The following is an 18815-nucleotide window of genomic DNA, read 5'->3' on the forward strand; positions in this document are numbered from 1 at the left end:
TCGACAATAGGCTACTATTATCCAGTTTTCCGCTATTGTTAACGTAATACGTTATTTCGCGCTCACAGCAAAACTATGCATCAAATCAAATCACAATCCCTGAGCAGCATTGTAAAGATAATGAATAATCCCAAAATAAAACCTTATTTAAAACAGGCCTGACATTACTAGCCTCCCAAAACAAAGATCACTTCCTCTGATTCAACATTGCTCAAGCTCTGAGCTACAACGAAATGTTTTAACAGGAAGATTATCTTAACTTTCAGAAGTTATAGTCAATTGGCAGTACCCCTGAAAGACCAGCAATAACTGCGACTAAAACACAGCTGTCTATGTAGGCTAATGTCAACAGACCAAATCCAGTTTGTTCGGAGAATAGCTTTTCTCCTTGTTCATTCTTCAAGCCAGCTTGTTAAATAGGTGATTTACCAGTTCTTCCCAGGCAGGACTACGAGTATAATTATAATCCTCATCCATAATTCCCAATCTCTTTTGTTGTACTCTTCGAGAGTGTTGACCCAGTCTTTGTATTTGAGAGCTGACTTGAGACCTGCGTTTGGCAGCGTTTATGGTCCTGCACTAGATGATGTGTCGCTGCGCGCATAACCAGAATGTATTCCTTTTCCCACCGGCGTCAAGATCTCCGGCACTTTTTTTTATAGACTCGGCTATTCTTAGGTTTACGGCGTCCTTTGACTTCAGTTCACTCCATTGGAAGTTTGCACAGATGTCCTTATTTACGCCGTTGTGGTATAATATTCACCATTTCGGTCTCACAAATACCGCGGCGTCCTTAAACTTTTTCCTAAGGATGGAGGAATAAGCCGGAGGTAGACGTGTTAGAGGTTTATTGCCTATTAAATTACAGCCTAGGACAACATGCAGTAGGTGTCTCTCCAATAAAACTAACCATTGAATAAAACGATAAATAAATAGATACATAAATCAGTAGCATAAGTTAAATAAATACACTCACTCCAAGTTCAACTTGTCTCACTCTCAATTTACTCTCTGTTCTGGCAAGAAATAAACAAACATCTTAGAACTGACTAATCATCATTCCCTCCTGGACTCCTCTCCCTAATCAAAAACCCATCATAACTGATTGACTTATTCCAAGACATGAGAGGCAGAGAATGTACGCAAATACACACACACAGTCACTCAATCACACAAACAGGGAAACAAGAGTCAAACAGAGGGTAGCTGAAGTGGCAGGTGAAGTGGACTGGTGTTGCCAGGGCTGATGTGGCTGAGGGGAGCAAAGCACAGAGGGACGTCACTAGCATGTCCTCCAGTGCTGCAGGCTTTTGTCTGGTGTTGGTTTTGGCTAATGGTTGTTAGGCAGGGAGAGTTCAGGTCCAGAACCAGGTCCATCGGGCCCTAGAAGGGGGCGTCTCCCTTCCCCCTAGTGGTCATCAGGCACTGTTGAGTGAGCTTCTGCTATGCCGACAGGTCTTCAGTGGGTCCGTCACCTACGTCTCCTCTCCTCCTTGTGGTCAAGCACTTCACGCCAGCCCTGGAGCAGGTGGGCATAGTCCACCCAGAGGGGCATCTGGGGTCTGGCCCATGAGCAGTGCAGGATGGTGTCCGCTGCTCTCTATCTAGCATGAGGAGTGCCGGTGTGCATCCATTGGATTCTTGCATTGCACTCGGGCTGGCCCGGAGAACCAAGGGAAGCTGAGGGCAGCAGTCTCTCTGGTCCTGTTGAACACAAAGGGCTAACTGGGTGGTGAGGGTATGGTAGTAATGTTTTGGTCTTACGGATGCACAAACTGACAGAAGACACTGAAGATACTAGACTCAAAGTTCCGTCCCTGGTCTATATGGAATTCTGTTGACATTCCAGAACATGTGAACATGCCCTTGAGTAGCACTTCAGCTGCAGTGCTCACCTCCTGATTGCAAGTGCTTCTGACCCCTCTGTAAAGTAGTTCATGCGTGTTCAGCTCCTCCAGGCTCCAGGCACTGCAAAAGCTTCAGACCACTCCATAAAGTAGTCACAAACAATTGTACAAACAATTTCTCCTGGATGTCTTTGGGATGGCCCCAAACACACCCACTCCACCTGGCTCTGTTGAAGTTGAACAAGCAACCAGATCTTTACTGGCTTTGCACACATCACAGCAGTAGGGCTCTACGTCTCTCCTCACCCATCTCTCTAGGTCAGTGGTTCTCAAACTGTGGTACGTGTACCACTGGTGGTACGCGGCTTCATTTTGGTGGTACTCAGACAGTTTTCCCATTTTTTATGACTAGGATATTAATCATTAAATATATATATAAAAATAATTTAAACAACTAGATCCCTATAATTTGTTATTTAACTGAGCCATGCTCATTCTCCTGATCAGGCATTACAGTGAGGTAATAACACTTAGTTCCTATCGCTCGCAGGCTAACGAAGGTCAATAATAGCTACAATGGTGGTACTTTGAAAGCCAACTATTTTGGTGGTACTCACGGTGAAACGTTTGAGAACCAGTGCTCTAGGTGGTCCTGTAAAAGCCGCGTTTCAGTGTCTTTCTGACTATTCATATATGGTGTGAAGGACCAACCTACAGCAGAACTTGGGGACACAATCTGCCATTGGCATGTTGCCGTTTCCATAGTCCATAGGCCCATAGTCTGCTCTATAGATTTGGAATGCATTCTGTAGTGTGAACACATTCAAGCACACAGGTTTGATCAACCATGCACGCTGGTTGGTTCTGAAGCTGCAGTAGTTTTTTTGTAACCTTGATTATTTGAAAGAGAAGGTGACATGGAATGTAAAACAAATGACTGCATAATTACAATGTCATTCACAAAGACCTAATTCTATCCCCCTGCAGCATACATTGTCGGGCTCTGCCAGCAACATTGCAAATATAGCGTATTTGAATGTTGTTATTATTAAAGACATAGGTCACACAACAATTTGAACATACATTACCACGAATGCGAGTGGCCCCTTGCTTGGTCCATTACTTAGCATTGCTGGCTCTGATCTAACTTAAACTTTACAGCTGGAGTTTAACTCATGTCTCATGGCATCTTAATGACGTTTGTGTTACTTGCATTTTCTTAAACACCAGAAACCTAACTTTTCATAAACAATAACTTACATAAACACATTGTATCTGTTACATACTCGAACATGAACACACTGTATGGATAAACTTGAGTCACTAGCATTGGGTTGTCCTCGACACAGCCAGCAAGACCGTATGACCTTAGCCAATGTACAAACATACAAAAAGAATTGTTGAGGTGACATGAAGTTAACTAATGTGACGATGTGCCATAACTACACATAAGTATGTGCTCTGACTGTCATGCCATCGAGCCTGGCCCTTTGGTGTTGCCAGTGGTGTAGTGGTCCCTGAAAAAGTGGGCATACTCTTAATTTGTTTTAAGCAGCCATACAGCAAAGGATAAGCGCCCTATTTTGAGAAGTGGGTATAGAAATGCTGACTAAAAATTAAGTGGGTATACTCCATATACCTGCGTATACCCTGGACTACACCAGAGTGAGTGTTGCGGTCACAGCGCAGGAACCCTGTAGACCTGGGTTCATGGTTGGGTGGGGTGACTGCTTTCTCCCTTCGCTACACACTGTCTGTAATAACCATAGTGGGTCCTTCTTGTTCTAACCCCCATTTGATAGCATTATTCACAGAGACAAGCTCTGCCACATGAGCACTACCCGAAGACAGAGAGCCAGACAGTTTAGGCATCCACTAATGCCCACCCCATTTATCTCTTGTATCACTTATCCCGCCCCCATGGAAGAATCGTCTTTGAATATGTGGTGGAAGGGAGGCAGGGACTCATCGCTGATGTGATGCTCTTTAGCGATAATCATCCCGTCTGTGCAGTTGGGCGGATCACCTTGGAAAATGTCCCCCATGACAGGGTTGTATCAGCAGGTGGAGAAAAATCTGCAAGACAAAAGCAGAATAGCCTTTCACTGGCTAGACATTTTGAATGGCCGATTCAGCAGTCCAATGCCACGAGGCAGGGCACCTGACCCACTGGTGTGAAAGATGAGAGAGGTGATATTTTCCCCATGTGATGTTTTGAGTGGTCTAATATCTTTTTGCCCCGTTTTTTGCATATGCATAGGGCCAGAGCTTGTGTTATAAATTGAAAGGAACAGCAGATATGCAACAGCAGATATGATGTTGAATGAGGAGCACTCCATCTAGGACTGAAGACCAATGTAGGTCGTCTGGCCTTAAGCCCACAGTACAGAATCATCTACACTGTGTTGGGAACTACAGAAAATACTAAAAATAATACTTAATCATTTATATTCAACTGTATTTTATTAATTTGTAATAAAAGCATTTGTGTTATTCATTGCTATTTGTCAGACAATCAACATAACCTACAAGAACTCAACACTAACAGCAATAATAATAAAAAATAAATAAACAACAATAGTACAATAAATGTAAACAATAAACAATAATCATCATATTACTAATTACAAATAATAATAATAAACAACTAATCATGTCTGAGGACACATGCAGGACCAGTGGGGAGGAGTGTAGAGAAGGGGCAAAGACTTTATGCCCCCAGTCTAAGGTAAGAATCTTGACCATAAGAAGTGTACTGGTGGCCCAAGGTGTGAAATACAAATGTGGCACCTTGCAACGCTTTCAAATGCAGAGGCACCATATTCTTCTACTCCAAGATCCCACAACAGAGATAAGGAACACTAAGAAGAAGCAGTGTTCAGCTTACTGATCGGCTGGAAATCAATGTTATGGTCACCACATCTGGGAGAATCTCCCGTCCACTAGAAAGACTTGACTGGTAAAACAGACTGTAATTAGTATAGAAGAACAGGGAAGAATTAATCCCTTCAGCAGAGTCTGAAGGTGCAGGCAGTCTACCCTGTCCTTTAGCTTGGGTCAAAAATAATGCTATTCATGTTTAAATAAAAAAAAATTGGATGTGAAATGTGTGAAAATGTGTTTTGTTCTATTACCAGCTAGATAAGATTGAAAAGAAGAGTTCAAATAATATGTTAAATGACTAAAATGAGGGACGTGGTGGAACCGTGTCAGGGCACTAGGCAATGTTTGGCACTGGGGTATGATGGCATGCATCAGACGAATCTAATAGTGAAATAAACAACAAAGTGAGTCCACCAAATGCTGCCTCCTTCATCATTGCCTGTTGAAACTTTAATCTAAACGTCCTTTAATGTAAACAGTAAACAGAACATTGTACAAAGTGGTCTATACTGTATCTTGTTTTGACATCTGAGATTTGACACCAGACAAGCTGCTTTTACTATCTGTTCACTCCAGATCAATTTGGACCTCTAGGTAGATGTTCTGACGTAGAGATAGCTTGGTTTCCCTAACCACCTCTGATAGATCTGAATAAAGATATTGAGGTGGAACAATCCTTATGGTGGTCACTGGTGTGTTGTACTTTTGTTCAGCTGCTAATGCATTTCTTCATTGTCCGGGTCAGTTCCATCTGTGTCTACAGACTCAGATATGTTAACGGAAAATATTCTTCAAAGTTTGCAATAAGCCTTACTGTAGCTTCATTCATTCTAAAAATGTGACTTGATGCTGTCAGATTCTTTTTGGACTTCTGTTGAATGTTCCATTGATTTACTCACAGTTCAGTATTTGCCATACATTTTAGTTGGAAGACTAGGAACGCAATGCTGTGCATCACGTTGTGGTCGGAAGCATTTTCTGACGGACGCATCAGTCATTGTTGTTGCCTCATTCTTGAATAACTTCGAAGATGACGAAGTTGAATGTAGGATTATGAATATATTGTCAGTGCTCAGTCCTTTAACTAGCTAACTGTGCTTAGCTGTTTATAATGCCCTCGCGGATTGTATGGAGAGGCACGGCTGCGGCTGTCGCTGCAAGAAGAATAAGGCATATTTTGGGACCTGTTATGTTGAAGGGTGAACGGACATGTTCCATTCACAGTGTTCAAAGCAAATTCTTAAGCACGTCCTCAGGTAACACAAACCCCCGTAGATTCAGTAACTTATTTTCTAAGTGTAAAAATCCAGTGTATAAATCAAAGTCTCGTGCATGTTCGTTTCAACGTCAGGACGAGGTTGAAACAAGCAGAGAAGGAGAAAACCCGGTCTGGCAGAAGGGTTCAATATGATGATTAGCTGACTCGCAACCAACTAACCAGCTCGTCGGCTTTGTTGTTGTCAAAGCAGGACAATATCCAAAATGCTTTCTTATGTCACTGATGAAACCACCCTTCACTTTTGTAGGTGACATTGTGAAAATTGGAGACCTTTCATACCAGCTCAAGAAGCCAAAAAGACCAGAGCTTGTTCCCATAAAACACAGTAAGCAACTTGTGCACCTGCTGTGAAATATACTTTTGACATTTTCCTCTCCTTTTCACTTCCTTCCTTTTACTGTTTACATGTGTAACTGGTTGGCTGTTCTCTTCAGTAGACCTACCTGTAGCCTCTTAACATGGCTATTTCTGTATGTAGAACTTCATTAGTTCTCTGATGTTTGGTGTGACTTGCAGTGATGGACTCCTTGCCCCAGACGGTTGTTCAGCATCTCAGATGGATTATGCAAAAAGATCTGTTGGGGCAAGATGTGTTCCTCATAGGACCTCCAGGCCCACTGCGGCGTTCCGTGGCTATGCAGTACCTGGTACAGTACTTCAACAATCAGTCAGGTGTATTCTAACCTTGGTTCTCTGTGGAAACCATAAGGTGACAAATGGCTGACTTAGCCTGTTCATAATTGTGATCCCACTAACTGCATGCATGACAGTAGATGCAGTAATATAGAGACACTAACTGTACTGTGACAGTGGATGCAGTAACATATAGACACTAACTGTACTGTGACAGTGGATGCAGTAACATATAGACACTAACTGTACTGTGACAGTGGATGCAGTAACATAGAAACACTAGCTGTACTGCATGCATGACAGTGGATGCAGTAACATATAGACACTAACTGTACTGTGACAGTGGATGCAGTAACATAGAAACACTTACTGTACTGCATGCATGACAGTGGATGCAGTAACATAGAGAAACTAACTGTACTGTTACAGTGGATGCAGTAATATAGAGAAAAACTGAAAACTGAAAACTAGCTACCGAAAACTAGCTACCTAGCTTAATGAACCGTATAGACCTTTTGTTAATACCTTCTGTTACTGTTATAACAAGAAGCTAATGAAGAAAAGTTTATTTGCAGCAGCATTTGCATTGGCTTATTGAAAATGATCTCAACATCTGAATCTTCTCTACAGGAGTTGACAAAGAGGGAAGTTGAGTATGTTGCCCTCTCTCGTGACACCACTGAAACAGATCTTAAACAACGCAGAGAGATAAGATCTGGAACAGCCTTCTACGTCGATCAGGCAAGAAAAAGCCTTATGGCATTATTTTTCATTGAAAAAGTTGTTATCTTTTCTGTTTCTTGATGATGGATTGAAAATGTAGTTGGTCTGTTTACAAAAAAAAACATGGGCCATGATGCAATGTTGTAGAACAGTAAGGGGGAAAACTTCCAAGGAGGATGAGTACTTTCTATAGCTACTATATATACTTCATGATAAAAGAATGAATGGCATGTCCAACCTACATTTCTTCTGGTGTCCCAGTGGTGTTGTTCTCCAAGAATAGAAAAGGTTCTCTCTTGCTTGTCCTGCAGGTATATTTGAAAATGTATAACTTGGATGTAGCTACTCTGAGTAGCCCATTTCTAGGTCAGGAGAGATGGTGAAAGATAAACAGTGTCCATGCATATGGGTCAGTAGTTAAGTTGGTCCGACATGGACATGTCATAGGCTTAGTAATATCAACTTAGTTAGAGAGAAACAAAAACATGGCAGGACTTTTAACCAACTGCTTTGTAACTCTGAGTTCTCTCTCATGTTATAGGCTTAGTAATATCAACTTATTTAGGGAGAAAGAAAGACATGGGGGGACTTTTTACCACTGCTTTGTAACTCTGAGTTCTCTCTTGTAGTGTGCAGTCCGTGCAGCCACTGAGGGACGCATCCTTGTCCTGGAGGGGCTGGAGAAGGCTGAGAGGAACGTGCTCCCAGTTCTAAACAACCTGCTGGAGAATAGAGAAATGCAGCTGGAGGACGGGCGCTTTCTCATGTCTTCACAGCGCTATGACAGTCTCCTAGAGGTAGAGCTTGCCTTGCTCATTTAATTTGCAATTGAAGGTAGTGCAAACATCAGACATTGAAATACAAGTAATCATGGAAAAGATACAGATTCTAGACTCCAATATTTTTGTATGCAATTGAAGTATCAATTCAGGTATATGCGGTATTGTGTTATTGCGACTAGCTTTATGTCACAAAGACAGAACCAAAAGGACCTTAAGAGCAGTGGGTGATGTTTACAGGAGCACACCAAAGAGGAGCTTGATTCTTGGAAGATTGTGCGTGTGAGTGAGGATTTCCGTGTTATTGCCCTGGGGCTTCCCGTTCCAAGATACACTGGGAACCCACTTGATCCACCGCTACGATCACGTTTCCAAGCCCGAGACATCTACTACCTACCCTTCAAGGTCGGCTGGGTTAATTGCTGTGAAGTTTAGTATGACATAACAGATATAATAATCAGTCTGAAATTAGTACAGTAAAATCATAGCTGTGTTTGACTTCTTTGAGTTTTCTATTGTAGGACCAGCTGGAGCTGTTATACAGCCTAGGACCAAATGTTGCAGCACAAAGGTGAGGCAAATAGAATCATTAACAGCCTAGTCAATACATCAGGGCCTTAGAATAACAAGCTTTCATCTGACCCCTGTGCAATTTTAAGATATATAACTTATACACCTTTTTTGTCCCCCATAACTGTATATTTGTATCTGATTTCCTTTTAAAGTCTATTGATGTACAGTTGCCTATGTGGCGAGGTCTCCTATTGCTATGTGATGACTCCCATATCCAACTAAACTACAAAGAAATGGGCCCCTTGAAAAATATTATTGAATGGTTGTGTGAGCTTGATTTTATTATTTTTATTAAGGACAACCCAATACATAAAAAAAACATTAGAATAATCAGTGCCAGAGAGATTCAACACTGTTGTTGAACTTGAAGCCAACTGGTCTGATAAGCCTTTCACCTCTCTTAGGATTTCACAGCTACTTTCTGTTGCTACCGCACTCTGTTCCCAAGAGTCTGCTAATCTGGCCATACCTGATTTCCCTGTGGACAACCTGGGCTCAGCTGTCAAAGTCTTGGTGAGTTCTCAAAACGGACAGGATTGTCATTGTTTGTTACATGGACTGTTATATACAGAATGCATCATTTGTAAGTACACTCCCTCTGAAATCTGACAAATTAAGCAATCTGCAAGCAATATCGACTTCCTCCTAAAAGTCTCAAAATGAACAAAATTATTCCTGATGCTAATTAAGGGCAGTTGATCAGTGGATGGGTCTGTTAAACCAACTTACTCACAAGGTATAAATTACTTACTTACTTAGGCCTTTAAGTTCCCAGAGGAACATAGGCCATCGACGAAGGTATAACTGGTTGACCAATAAAAAAGTGGTACTTCACTTATCTAAAGAAGACAACAATGGCGACACATGGGAGAGAGTTATCTGGAGACTTGAGAAAGATAATAATTTATTTGCACAAAAGAGGACAAGGGTACAAGACGATCGCTTGTAAGTCACTGTTATAAGTAAGAACACTGTAGCAAAAGTGATACAAAGATACTAAGAAAATGATGGCCTAGTTCCCTTAAACTTTCAGATCATTGAAGTAAGCTTTCAGCTTGTGATTTTTTTGCTTAGAAAAGTAAAAGAGAACCGCTAGTGCTTCATACTAAGTATTACAATATTATATATTACATATAGTAACATGAGGAGGACATTCTAAGTATTAGAATATTACATATTGAAGCACTTAATCAAGAGAATCCATTTTTTGCATTGCCCAATTTACTACTTTCACAGTTATTAATAGGCAAAATGTCTTTGTTGTTTTCAAGTATATGTTTAATCCATTATAATCTGTCATCTTTCAACTAATTGTGAAATTGATCATTTAGAAATAGAAATATGTGTTGATGTTTAAGAGGGGGGTGTAATTATTCATGTTGTATACTGTAGCTATGTTCCAGGAGCATGGTTAAACAGCATGGTTAATCTTAAAACATGCTGTAAGTGAAAATAAATGTACTAATTCATTGTATATATTGGTAACGAAATTTCCTGACTATTACGGTGCGAATCCATACCAGCGACGCGACCAAATTCCATCTCTTCCATCACTTTGAGTGGGCGTGGTGTAGCGTGTGGAAATAGCATACAGTCCTACAATTTTCAAACCGTCAAAGACGACACCAAACAATCTCATTGGCTGCCGCCAGGAAAAATCGCTCCTCATTTGCATACGTTTCAACATGTTCGAATTTTCAGTGGTCGTGTCGCCCAGATCGCTGGTCTACGTCACAATGGACTGGCTCCCGTTGAAATGCATGTGGTTTAGAAATCGCGTCGCTCATATCGCTGGTATGGATTCGCACCGTTAACCGCGGTTTATATATTGATTTTGCCCAATTTCTGCAGCTCTGTGGTTAGTACTTGTATGTTTGTTTCTTGTTTGTTTGAATTGTTTTCCATGTATCTTTCCAGAATCTCTTCCCCATGCTGACCCCACAGCAACTGATCCAGAGGCTATATCCCTATCACGTCATCCTCGGGAAAGAGGGGCGCACTGCTGTTGAGGGTTTACTCCATGTAAGGCACACATGCACAGGCACCGTCTTGTGCACACAAACACCTGTCATCCCATGGGAAACACATCAAAGCTTTCCTACTAATTAAGCAGTTATAGGTCAGAGGCAATATAATTAAACACCCGATAATCCTCTAAAGTTTGGTCAAGAGAAATGAAAAGTCTTAAATCTCGATTTACAGCTTCTCACCATGTTACACCATGCGTACATTTGTGATGGCAACCTTGAAGCCATTTCTTTACAGCATATCCACTTAGAGTAGCTAGGATGAGTGAATGCCTTAATTTGCAATTCTAGTCACATGGTAATGACATGGTAAGGTAAACACAACAAAATGCCATCCATGGTCGAGCACAATTAGCTCACTTGTTGAGCACAATTAGCTATCATTTTTAGGTTTTGACTCTCGTCGCATACAGTATACTTAGAAAGAACCTTTGGTAACACTTTCTATGAAGGCCATGTCTATAATGATTTATGCATTCATAACATGATATAATGCAATCATAAGGTATTAAAACAATTGTTATACTCACATACAAATATTATAGTGTATAGCAATGTACATAATGCATTATGAGATGTTGATTTAATGTATTATAACTTAAGGTAATATTCATATTTTGTGAGCAGGTTGGCAGATGCTTATCATGAGTTGCCTTATTCACTTTGCTAGGCAATATTACCTGTTTCCTAAACGTCTTTGCTGTTTCCTCAAGAATAAATTATTGCGAGTCTCTCCGTTTAAAGAATTGTCATTGTGGGATCAATACTACTCTCTCGTTCTCTGTTGGCATGTGGCTGGTACTGCTCTGCCATTAAAGTGTGATTATTTTGTTATTTTGCAAGGAAATGTTGTGATGCTGTGTTTTCGGTTTATTGATTTATAAGCACATTTCATTTCTGACATTTCTCCTTTTCTTTAGCGGTTTGAACTTGTTGAGTCTCGTGAGAGCCAAGTTTCTGAGGTGGTCAGCGTGGAATCTGTAAGTACAGAGGAGACTGCTCAAGTGGCTGTTACCATCCGTACTGCAGCGGATAATATCACTTTTCAGGTGAGTGATGATTGTGAGGCTATTGCAGGTGTTGTTTGTAGTCAGGATATTATGCCTCAATGTGTCTTCTGCATCCACAATTTATGAAAACACAACATTGGCTTAATATCACACCTGTACATCCCAGGATAATGTTATCATTGGCTCTTTGAAGACAAGTTTTTGGTTGAAGTTGTTTGAGGCCCCAAAGAGCAAGAAAAAGATGACTTCCTAGTTTGATTTAAAGAATGTCATGTGTCTGCCTTAATGAGTGTGACCAAAGAGGGATGATGTGATCATTGAAGACTGTGAAGTCAGCATGGTCTTAGAATCAGTGCCATTTTCTTTCCAACCTTTATTTTCCCAACTCTTTCCACCTCTAATCTCTTCCCATCCTCCCAGGTTCCATCTGGGGTTTGCCCCCCCTGTTCACCCCATAGGAGCTCTGGCTTCATCAAGATACCTACCCATTCTTCCCTGCTTGCAGAGATGATGCAATCCCATCTTGTCAAAGACATTTGTCTGATTGGAGCCAAGGTATGCAGTCATCACCTGCCATGTGAAGAAAGAGCTAATTTATTGTACTCTATGTTTCTTTTAACACTTCAAGCAATTAAGGACTGTTTTTTTCCCTTTTCATCACACAGGGGTGTGGGAAATCAGTGATTGTCCGTGAGTTTGCTGAGATGCTGGGGTACACCATCGAGCCCATAATGTTGTATCAGGTACAGATGCACTACTTGACTAGTTAACTGGATGAAGTTGAAAATGTTAGCAAAATTCAAAATATTGCGCCTGGTCTAATACTGGTCTGGGTTTATCTAGGAAGTGTTCTTTTATTTTTTCTTAACTTCATTGAATGTACTGTGCTGTGTACTGTGCTGGTGCACGTTGGTTGGCAGCCTGGGTCAGGGCCAGTATCTGAACTGACAGCTCAACGGTCAACCCTGCTGAGTCCTAGTAGACTCAGGGTCTCCTGGCCTACCGTTGGTGTGACCTAGCATCCTCATGGGCACCTCCTGCCCATTCTCAGCAGCATGGCCACCAACCAACACCCAGCTGTCAATCGTTATTACTAAACTCTCAGCTATACTCTGAGTGCAGTCTCTTAATGTCAATGACTATTTGGACCTTCATTTGGAGTCTGGAGTCCACTTTTCTGCCCCTCAAAACCAATTCTACTGTCCCTATAATTAACCTGCAAAGAGTTAACCCCAACTCTCTCTTGCTGTCAAACAAACACATGTGTGATGTGTCTTGCTCATGACATGACTGTGTTTGTGTGATGTGTGATGTGTCTTGTTCAGGACATGACTGTATGTGTGTGATGTGTTCAGGACATGACTGTATGTGTGTGATGTGTTCAGGACATGTGTGTGTGTGATGTGTTCAGGACATGACTGTGTTTGTGTGATGTGTGATGTGTGTTCAGGACATGACTGTGTTTGTGTGATGTGTGATGTGTGATGTGTGTTCAGGACATGACTGTGTGTGTGTGATGTGTTCAGGACATGACGGCTCGGGACCTCCTTCAGCAGCGGTACACCCTACCCAATGGGGACACGGCTTGGAGAGCTTCCCCTCTAGTGAGTGCAGCTCAGGAGGGCAAGCTGGTTATCCTAGATGGTATCCACAGGGTCAACCTAGGCACACTGGCTGTTCTCTCCAGGTCAGTAAACACTCGCAAGAAACTTTCACTCTTAGGTCCAGGGTAAGACTGGTGATGTTTAGAAAACATGTCAGCAAATAATTAGCAACTGTTTGGATAATAAGCAGTGTATCACAGTATTATAAAATAAGAACAAATATACTGATTCATTCCATGAACAAGCAAACTAGGATTCGTTTTTTCATTGCATCATTTTTAATGATTTATCATTTAGGTTTGGTTAGAGCTGATAGTTTGGTGCTTTTATGTTATCAAATGAATTCCCTTCATATTATGAGGTACAGAAACTGCTAATGTCTTCCTCCCTGAAAAGTAACTCCTCCAAAACAATTTGAGTGATTGGGGAGAACAAAGATTGAAATAGTCGATTAGTTGGGGACGTCATTAAACACATTATTAAATGCATTAACTATCTCAAAGACAAGAAGGCTCTTTCTGGACAAGCCAGCCTATAGCACGTTACTGTATTGACTGTATTCTCAAAAAGGACACTGGCACATAGGAGCAATTTACCAGGGATTCTACACTAAAATAAAAAAGATCATCAGCTACCATAATGCGGAGTTGACTATACACCAGCATTTGATATTGAAACATGCACTTTGTGGAAGGAGACTAAGCACTATAAATTACCTTAATTTCAAAACCAGCAAGATTTGCAACTAACCAGTTGGAATTGTAAAGCGATTGTAAAATTAGGGATTAACTGTAACCCCTGCCCCCTGCCCCGTAGGCTTCTTCATGATCGAGAGTTGTCTCTATATGATGGCACCCGTCTGCTCAGGTGGGACAGGTACCAGGCTCTTCAGCAGGAGCTGCAGCTATCTGATGAGGAGCTACAGCAGAGGTAACGGCCCACACACAGTGCTTTGCTCATATGCTTCTTGAAGTGCGTCTTTAAATGGAGTATAACACCAAATCAGGTCACAGCATAGTGCTTTAGATACATTGTGCCAGCATAATATGGCCACTGATGTCTATCATTTCTTTTTAGTCTCTTGCTGTAATTCACTTACTCTAGATTTAATTTCCTTTATTTCTTTAGTTTGATAGGGACATGTATAGGCAACATAATATATGTTCAAAGGAATAGAAATAGCAGTATTTCTTTCTTTAGAAACGTACATAATACTGATAGTATTGAAATTGGCAGATGGATACCAGTCGGGATCCCCTGATCAGGACGATCAGTACAACAATGGCCTTTTGATGGTAGTTTAATTTGGACATGATCATTTCAACTGTGTTGGTTACCACCTTTGTCTAGCCAGCTAACATTATAGTCCCCATAAATAATGTTTTCAGTAGTGTAAACTTATTTACTTAGTTCTTCCATTTCTTTATAGAAAAATGGCTTTGTGTGATGGTGGACTAAACATAAAAAAACTATATTAAATGCATATGTGGTGGGAGCGTCAACTCTAAAGCTATACATTGCAGAGCGCTGTTGATTGCTATTTCACCCATACACTCATATATACACCCCTATACAACCCTTCCTTTGCTACCTCCTGATTTTTCTTTTCCAAAGCAGATATACCTCAGGAAATGTATCATAATTGTTGGCACATTACAATGCATCCAGGTTTAGTTTAAGTTAGTCCAATCTCAACCCCTCCCTCATTGCACTCTTGAGATAAACTAAATCTGGGTATAATTACCCTGCGAGCACAACAATGAGCACATCAATTAATGAATAAATGAAGTAATATCTCCACTGTGCTGTGACTTGCCTTGGTAATGGAGAATAAATGCAGTTTTCTCTAATGTTTCTTGTATAGGTCAGTGTTTCCTGTGCTGTGACTTGCCTTGGTGATTGAGATTAAATGCAGTTTTCTCTAATGTTTCTTGTATAGGTCGGTGTTTCCTGTGCTGTGACTTGCCTTGGTAGAGGAGAATAAATGCAGTTTTCTCTAATGTTTCTTGTATAGGTCTGTGTTTCCTTGGTAGAGGAGAATAAATGCAGTTTTCTCTAATGTTTCTTGTATAGGTCAGTGTTTCCTGTGCTGTGACTTGCCTTGGTGATTGAGATTAAATGCAGTTTTCTCTAATGTTTCTTGTATAGGTCAGTGTTTCCTGTGCATCCATCTTTCCGTGTGGTGGCCTTGGCTGAGCCCCCAGTAGCAGGCAGTAGCACACAGCAGTGGCTGGGCCCTGAGATGCTCACCATGTTCCTCTTCCACACAGTCAACCAGCTGGGCAAGGCTGAGGAGGCCGCCATCATCCAGGGCATGGTGAGAGTCAACACACACACCCATCCATCCGTCCATCCATCCATCCATCCATCCATCCATCCATCCATCCATCCATCCATCCATCCATCCATCTATCCATCCATCCATCCTTGCACACAAATTTGTCCATGTTGTCAGACACTTATATTAACATTTATAAGCCTGACAGTGGCGAAAAACATGATTCGATTGTATAGTCGTTTTGCAGTTGCTGGTTTTAGCATTCTAACTCTAATACTGGACGATTTCGATCATTGAGTGTCCCTAGTAAAATGTTGTACCCATCTTGATATTCGGTTCCATTACACGCAGGAAAGTTGTGACTCATTGCTGGGCAGTGAAATGTCTCTAGAAGCCAAGGCGATTGAAGAAATGCATTTGGTTTATTAGATGTAGGCTTCAGAAATAAATGTGAAAGGGGGGTCTCGAGCGATCCATATGATCAATTGACAGAAATTTGAGGGCTCAAAATAGAGGTCCACCCTATTTCACAAAAGTCAACCCATCTTAAAATGGGGACCCTGTGGACAGCACTTGACCGGAGCCAACTCCACCCTACAACACCTACAACATTATTTGAAGAAAGCACATTTTCAAACTTTCAAACTTTTTATTGTTAGCAGAAATCTTTTTTTTTACTATGACAGATGGTACACTCAGCCATTCTGTTGTGGATTGTAAAAGGTTTCTGAGTCGCATGCTGAAAAGTGACCACTTATATACCATTAGGCAATGTCTAATGTTCTTCTTCAGACAGCCTCTGTTGTATCCAAATGATATCAACAGTTGCATTTATGTTGCCTTTGGATGGAATATGCTGCTGAAAATGTGTTGAAATGACCGGTGTTGTTGTGACCGGTGTTGTGGTGACCGGTGTTGTTGTGACAGGTGTTGTCGTGACTGGTGTTGTGGTGACCGGTGTTGTGGTGACCGGTGTTGTGGTGACAGGTGTTGTAGTGACAGGTGTTGTGATGACCAGTGTTGTGGTGACCGCTTTTGTGGTGACCGGTGTTGTGGTGACAGGTGTTGTGGTGATCATGGAATTATGGAATTGCTCACTGACAGAAAAGAAAACAAAGTTTAGTGATATACTGTATATATGTGCTAAAAAGGTGTCATCAAACATAGGGCAGTATTATACAGTGCTAAAACAAACTAAATCAATAGCTAAGAGATTGTGAGACATGAAAAGATGAACTAAAGGAAAGATTGCTTCTACATGGTACAAATGAGAAAAGCTCATGTTTGGAGTACTGCTCATGTTGTTTCTGGATGTGTCCTCTATGCATGCATCAAACTCACCATCTGGAATATACATGCTTTTAAAAGGTTCAATAAAAATGTCACTGCAAAACAGACATGTGCTGTCCCCTGCATACATGCTACAGAATACATAATTAGTCCCCCCACCCTTGTTTAACTTTTTCCCCATGGCTTCTAGCTACACCAATATGGCATATGTACATAACTTTCTTCCCCATGGCTTCTAGCTCCACTGATATGGCATGTAGAGTTGCTGAACTGATTGTATTCTACAGATCCCAAATGTCCCCAAAGCAGCTGTGGACCAGTTGCTTCAACTCAGCCACAGTCTCAGGCAAACCAACGACTCCACAGTAAGTTCCATTGTGTACTGCACACGATTAGCTCATTTCAGGAGGAAATTCAAGTTTGGTGCTTTGGTAAAGGCTGGTGCTGTCAATTATCATTATGCAGTAATTGCGTCTGTATCTATCTGTTCATGTGTGTGCTTGTGTGTGGTGTGTTGCTTGTTTGGTTCACGTGTAGTCTTTTTTTTACTCTTCATTCAGGCCCAGTCTTTGGCCTCGTCACTCTCCACCAGACAGCTTCTTAGGATATGCCGACGCATCTCGCAGTATCCAGAAGAGAGTATTGCCCACGCTGTCAACAAGGCTTGCCTGTCCAGGTAAATCTGAACAGCACAGATAGCACACACTCAATTAGTTGGGCAACTTCAAATCATGATCTCAGTTTTGGGTGTTAATGTGAAGAGTTAAAGGTTTTCTAGATTTTGCTTTGAAAGTAAAATCATATTCAACTATATTTGAAAATGTAAAATTTACCAGGAGGGCCTAACTAAAAGTGGTGCATGTTCACCAGTTATTTTGGTAACTTCATGTTAAAACTGTTGCCTATTTATAGCTTATTGTCTATTTCTAATACATATATCACCATTATGTCAAGGATCAAGTCACTGCTCATCCCAACAGTTCACAGTGATATGAAAAGACTGTCATATCTATCTTTAACTAGGAGTGGAGACATTTTCAATGACAGATTCAATTAGACACCCAAAGGTATTTGCTAGCACACTTAGAATTTTTGATTTTAATGTCCTTTTTAATTGTTGCTCTTGTTTCTCAGATTTTTGCCCAGCTTGGGTCGCACTGCCTTGCAAAAGTACCTTGCTGACTGTTCCATACAGGAGTTGGCCGAGTCCGCCACATCACACAATTACACATGTGAGTAACCTCAGTCAGCAGAGATCAGCCTTTATGCATGCTCTGAGACCTTGGGTCTTTGTTTATTTTCTACTAAATTATGCCCTTCCTCAATGACCCCACCCTCTTCTCTTCAGGCACAGTTCAAAATGATATCCTAACTATAGGGCAGGTGTCAGCTCCTGTCTTCAAAGCTGATGAGAAGATGAAGATTCCTGATGTGCTCTTCTATGAGAACAAACAGGTATCTGTGCATTACCAAAATACTGTGTAATGCCACACTTCTCCTTTTTGTTTTGTGTAATTTACAGTGGTAAAGCACCGGTGATCTCTCTAGTTAAAATACTATTTCCCAAAGGAAGTATTGCTTTTTAGTATTTATTTTTGTTACTCTTGTAATGAAACCTGATATGGGCCAGGCTCTACTCACCTGAACATTTATGGACTTGTCATATTTCATGAACAGGCAGTAGAGAGCATGAATTTGAGCAATCAAAAACGAAAAGTGTGGGTGGGGGAAGTGGTAGAGCACTGCTCTCCCATGCCCACATCCACGGCTGAAGTGCCCTTGAGCAAGGCACCTAACCCCAATCACTGCTCCCCGGGCGCTCAAAAGCAGCTCACTGCTCCGGGTTAGTGTGCTTCACTGTGTGGTATCACTGTGTGTATCACTACCCT

At 41.3% G+C, this 18815-nt stretch overlaps 2 protein-coding genes across 2 annotated transcripts in view; one reads left to right on the forward strand and one right to left on the reverse strand.

The window, feature by feature from the left end:
• dgkh (diacylglycerol kinase, eta) overlaps nucleotides 1-560 on the reverse strand; it is a 55505-nt gene extending 54945 nt beyond the window's left edge. The window contains exon 1 of the mRNA XM_080838652.1: nucleotides 430-560. Within this exon, the coding sequence (XP_080694778.1) occupies nucleotides 430-477 (48 nt within the window). The 5' untranslated portion in view covers nucleotides 478-560. The remainder of the gene's footprint in view (nucleotides 1-429) is intronic.
• Nucleotides 561-5770: 5210 nt separating this feature from the next.
• Nucleotides 5771-18815, forward strand: part of vwa8 (von Willebrand factor A domain containing 8) — a 34713-nt gene continuing 21668 nt past the window's right edge. Inside the window, exons 1-19 of the mRNA XM_080839417.1 lie at nucleotides 5771-5986; nucleotides 6257-6334; nucleotides 6526-6656; nucleotides 7273-7383; nucleotides 7995-8162; nucleotides 8385-8549; nucleotides 8666-8715; nucleotides 9122-9230; nucleotides 10635-10739; nucleotides 11665-11793; nucleotides 12175-12309; nucleotides 12420-12497; nucleotides 13281-13441; nucleotides 14175-14288; nucleotides 15507-15675; nucleotides 17214-17291; nucleotides 17487-17602; nucleotides 18061-18158; nucleotides 18275-18381. Coding sequence (XP_080695543.1) covers nucleotides 5842-5986; nucleotides 6257-6334; nucleotides 6526-6656; nucleotides 7273-7383; nucleotides 7995-8162; nucleotides 8385-8549; nucleotides 8666-8715; nucleotides 9122-9230; nucleotides 10635-10739; nucleotides 11665-11793; nucleotides 12175-12309; nucleotides 12420-12497; nucleotides 13281-13441; nucleotides 14175-14288; nucleotides 15507-15675; nucleotides 17214-17291; nucleotides 17487-17602; nucleotides 18061-18158; nucleotides 18275-18381 — 2247 coding nt within the window. The 5' untranslated portion in view covers nucleotides 5771-5841. The remainder of the gene's footprint in view (nucleotides 5987-6256; nucleotides 6335-6525; nucleotides 6657-7272; nucleotides 7384-7994; nucleotides 8163-8384; nucleotides 8550-8665; nucleotides 8716-9121; nucleotides 9231-10634; nucleotides 10740-11664; nucleotides 11794-12174; nucleotides 12310-12419; nucleotides 12498-13280; nucleotides 13442-14174; nucleotides 14289-15506; nucleotides 15676-17213; nucleotides 17292-17486; nucleotides 17603-18060; nucleotides 18159-18274; nucleotides 18382-18815) is intronic.

Source organism: Sprattus sprattus, assembly GCF_963457725.1.
Source record: "Sprattus sprattus genome assembly, chromosome: 5".
NCBI classification, from domain to species: Eukaryota; Metazoa; Chordata; class Actinopteri; order Clupeiformes; family Clupeidae; genus Sprattus; species Sprattus sprattus.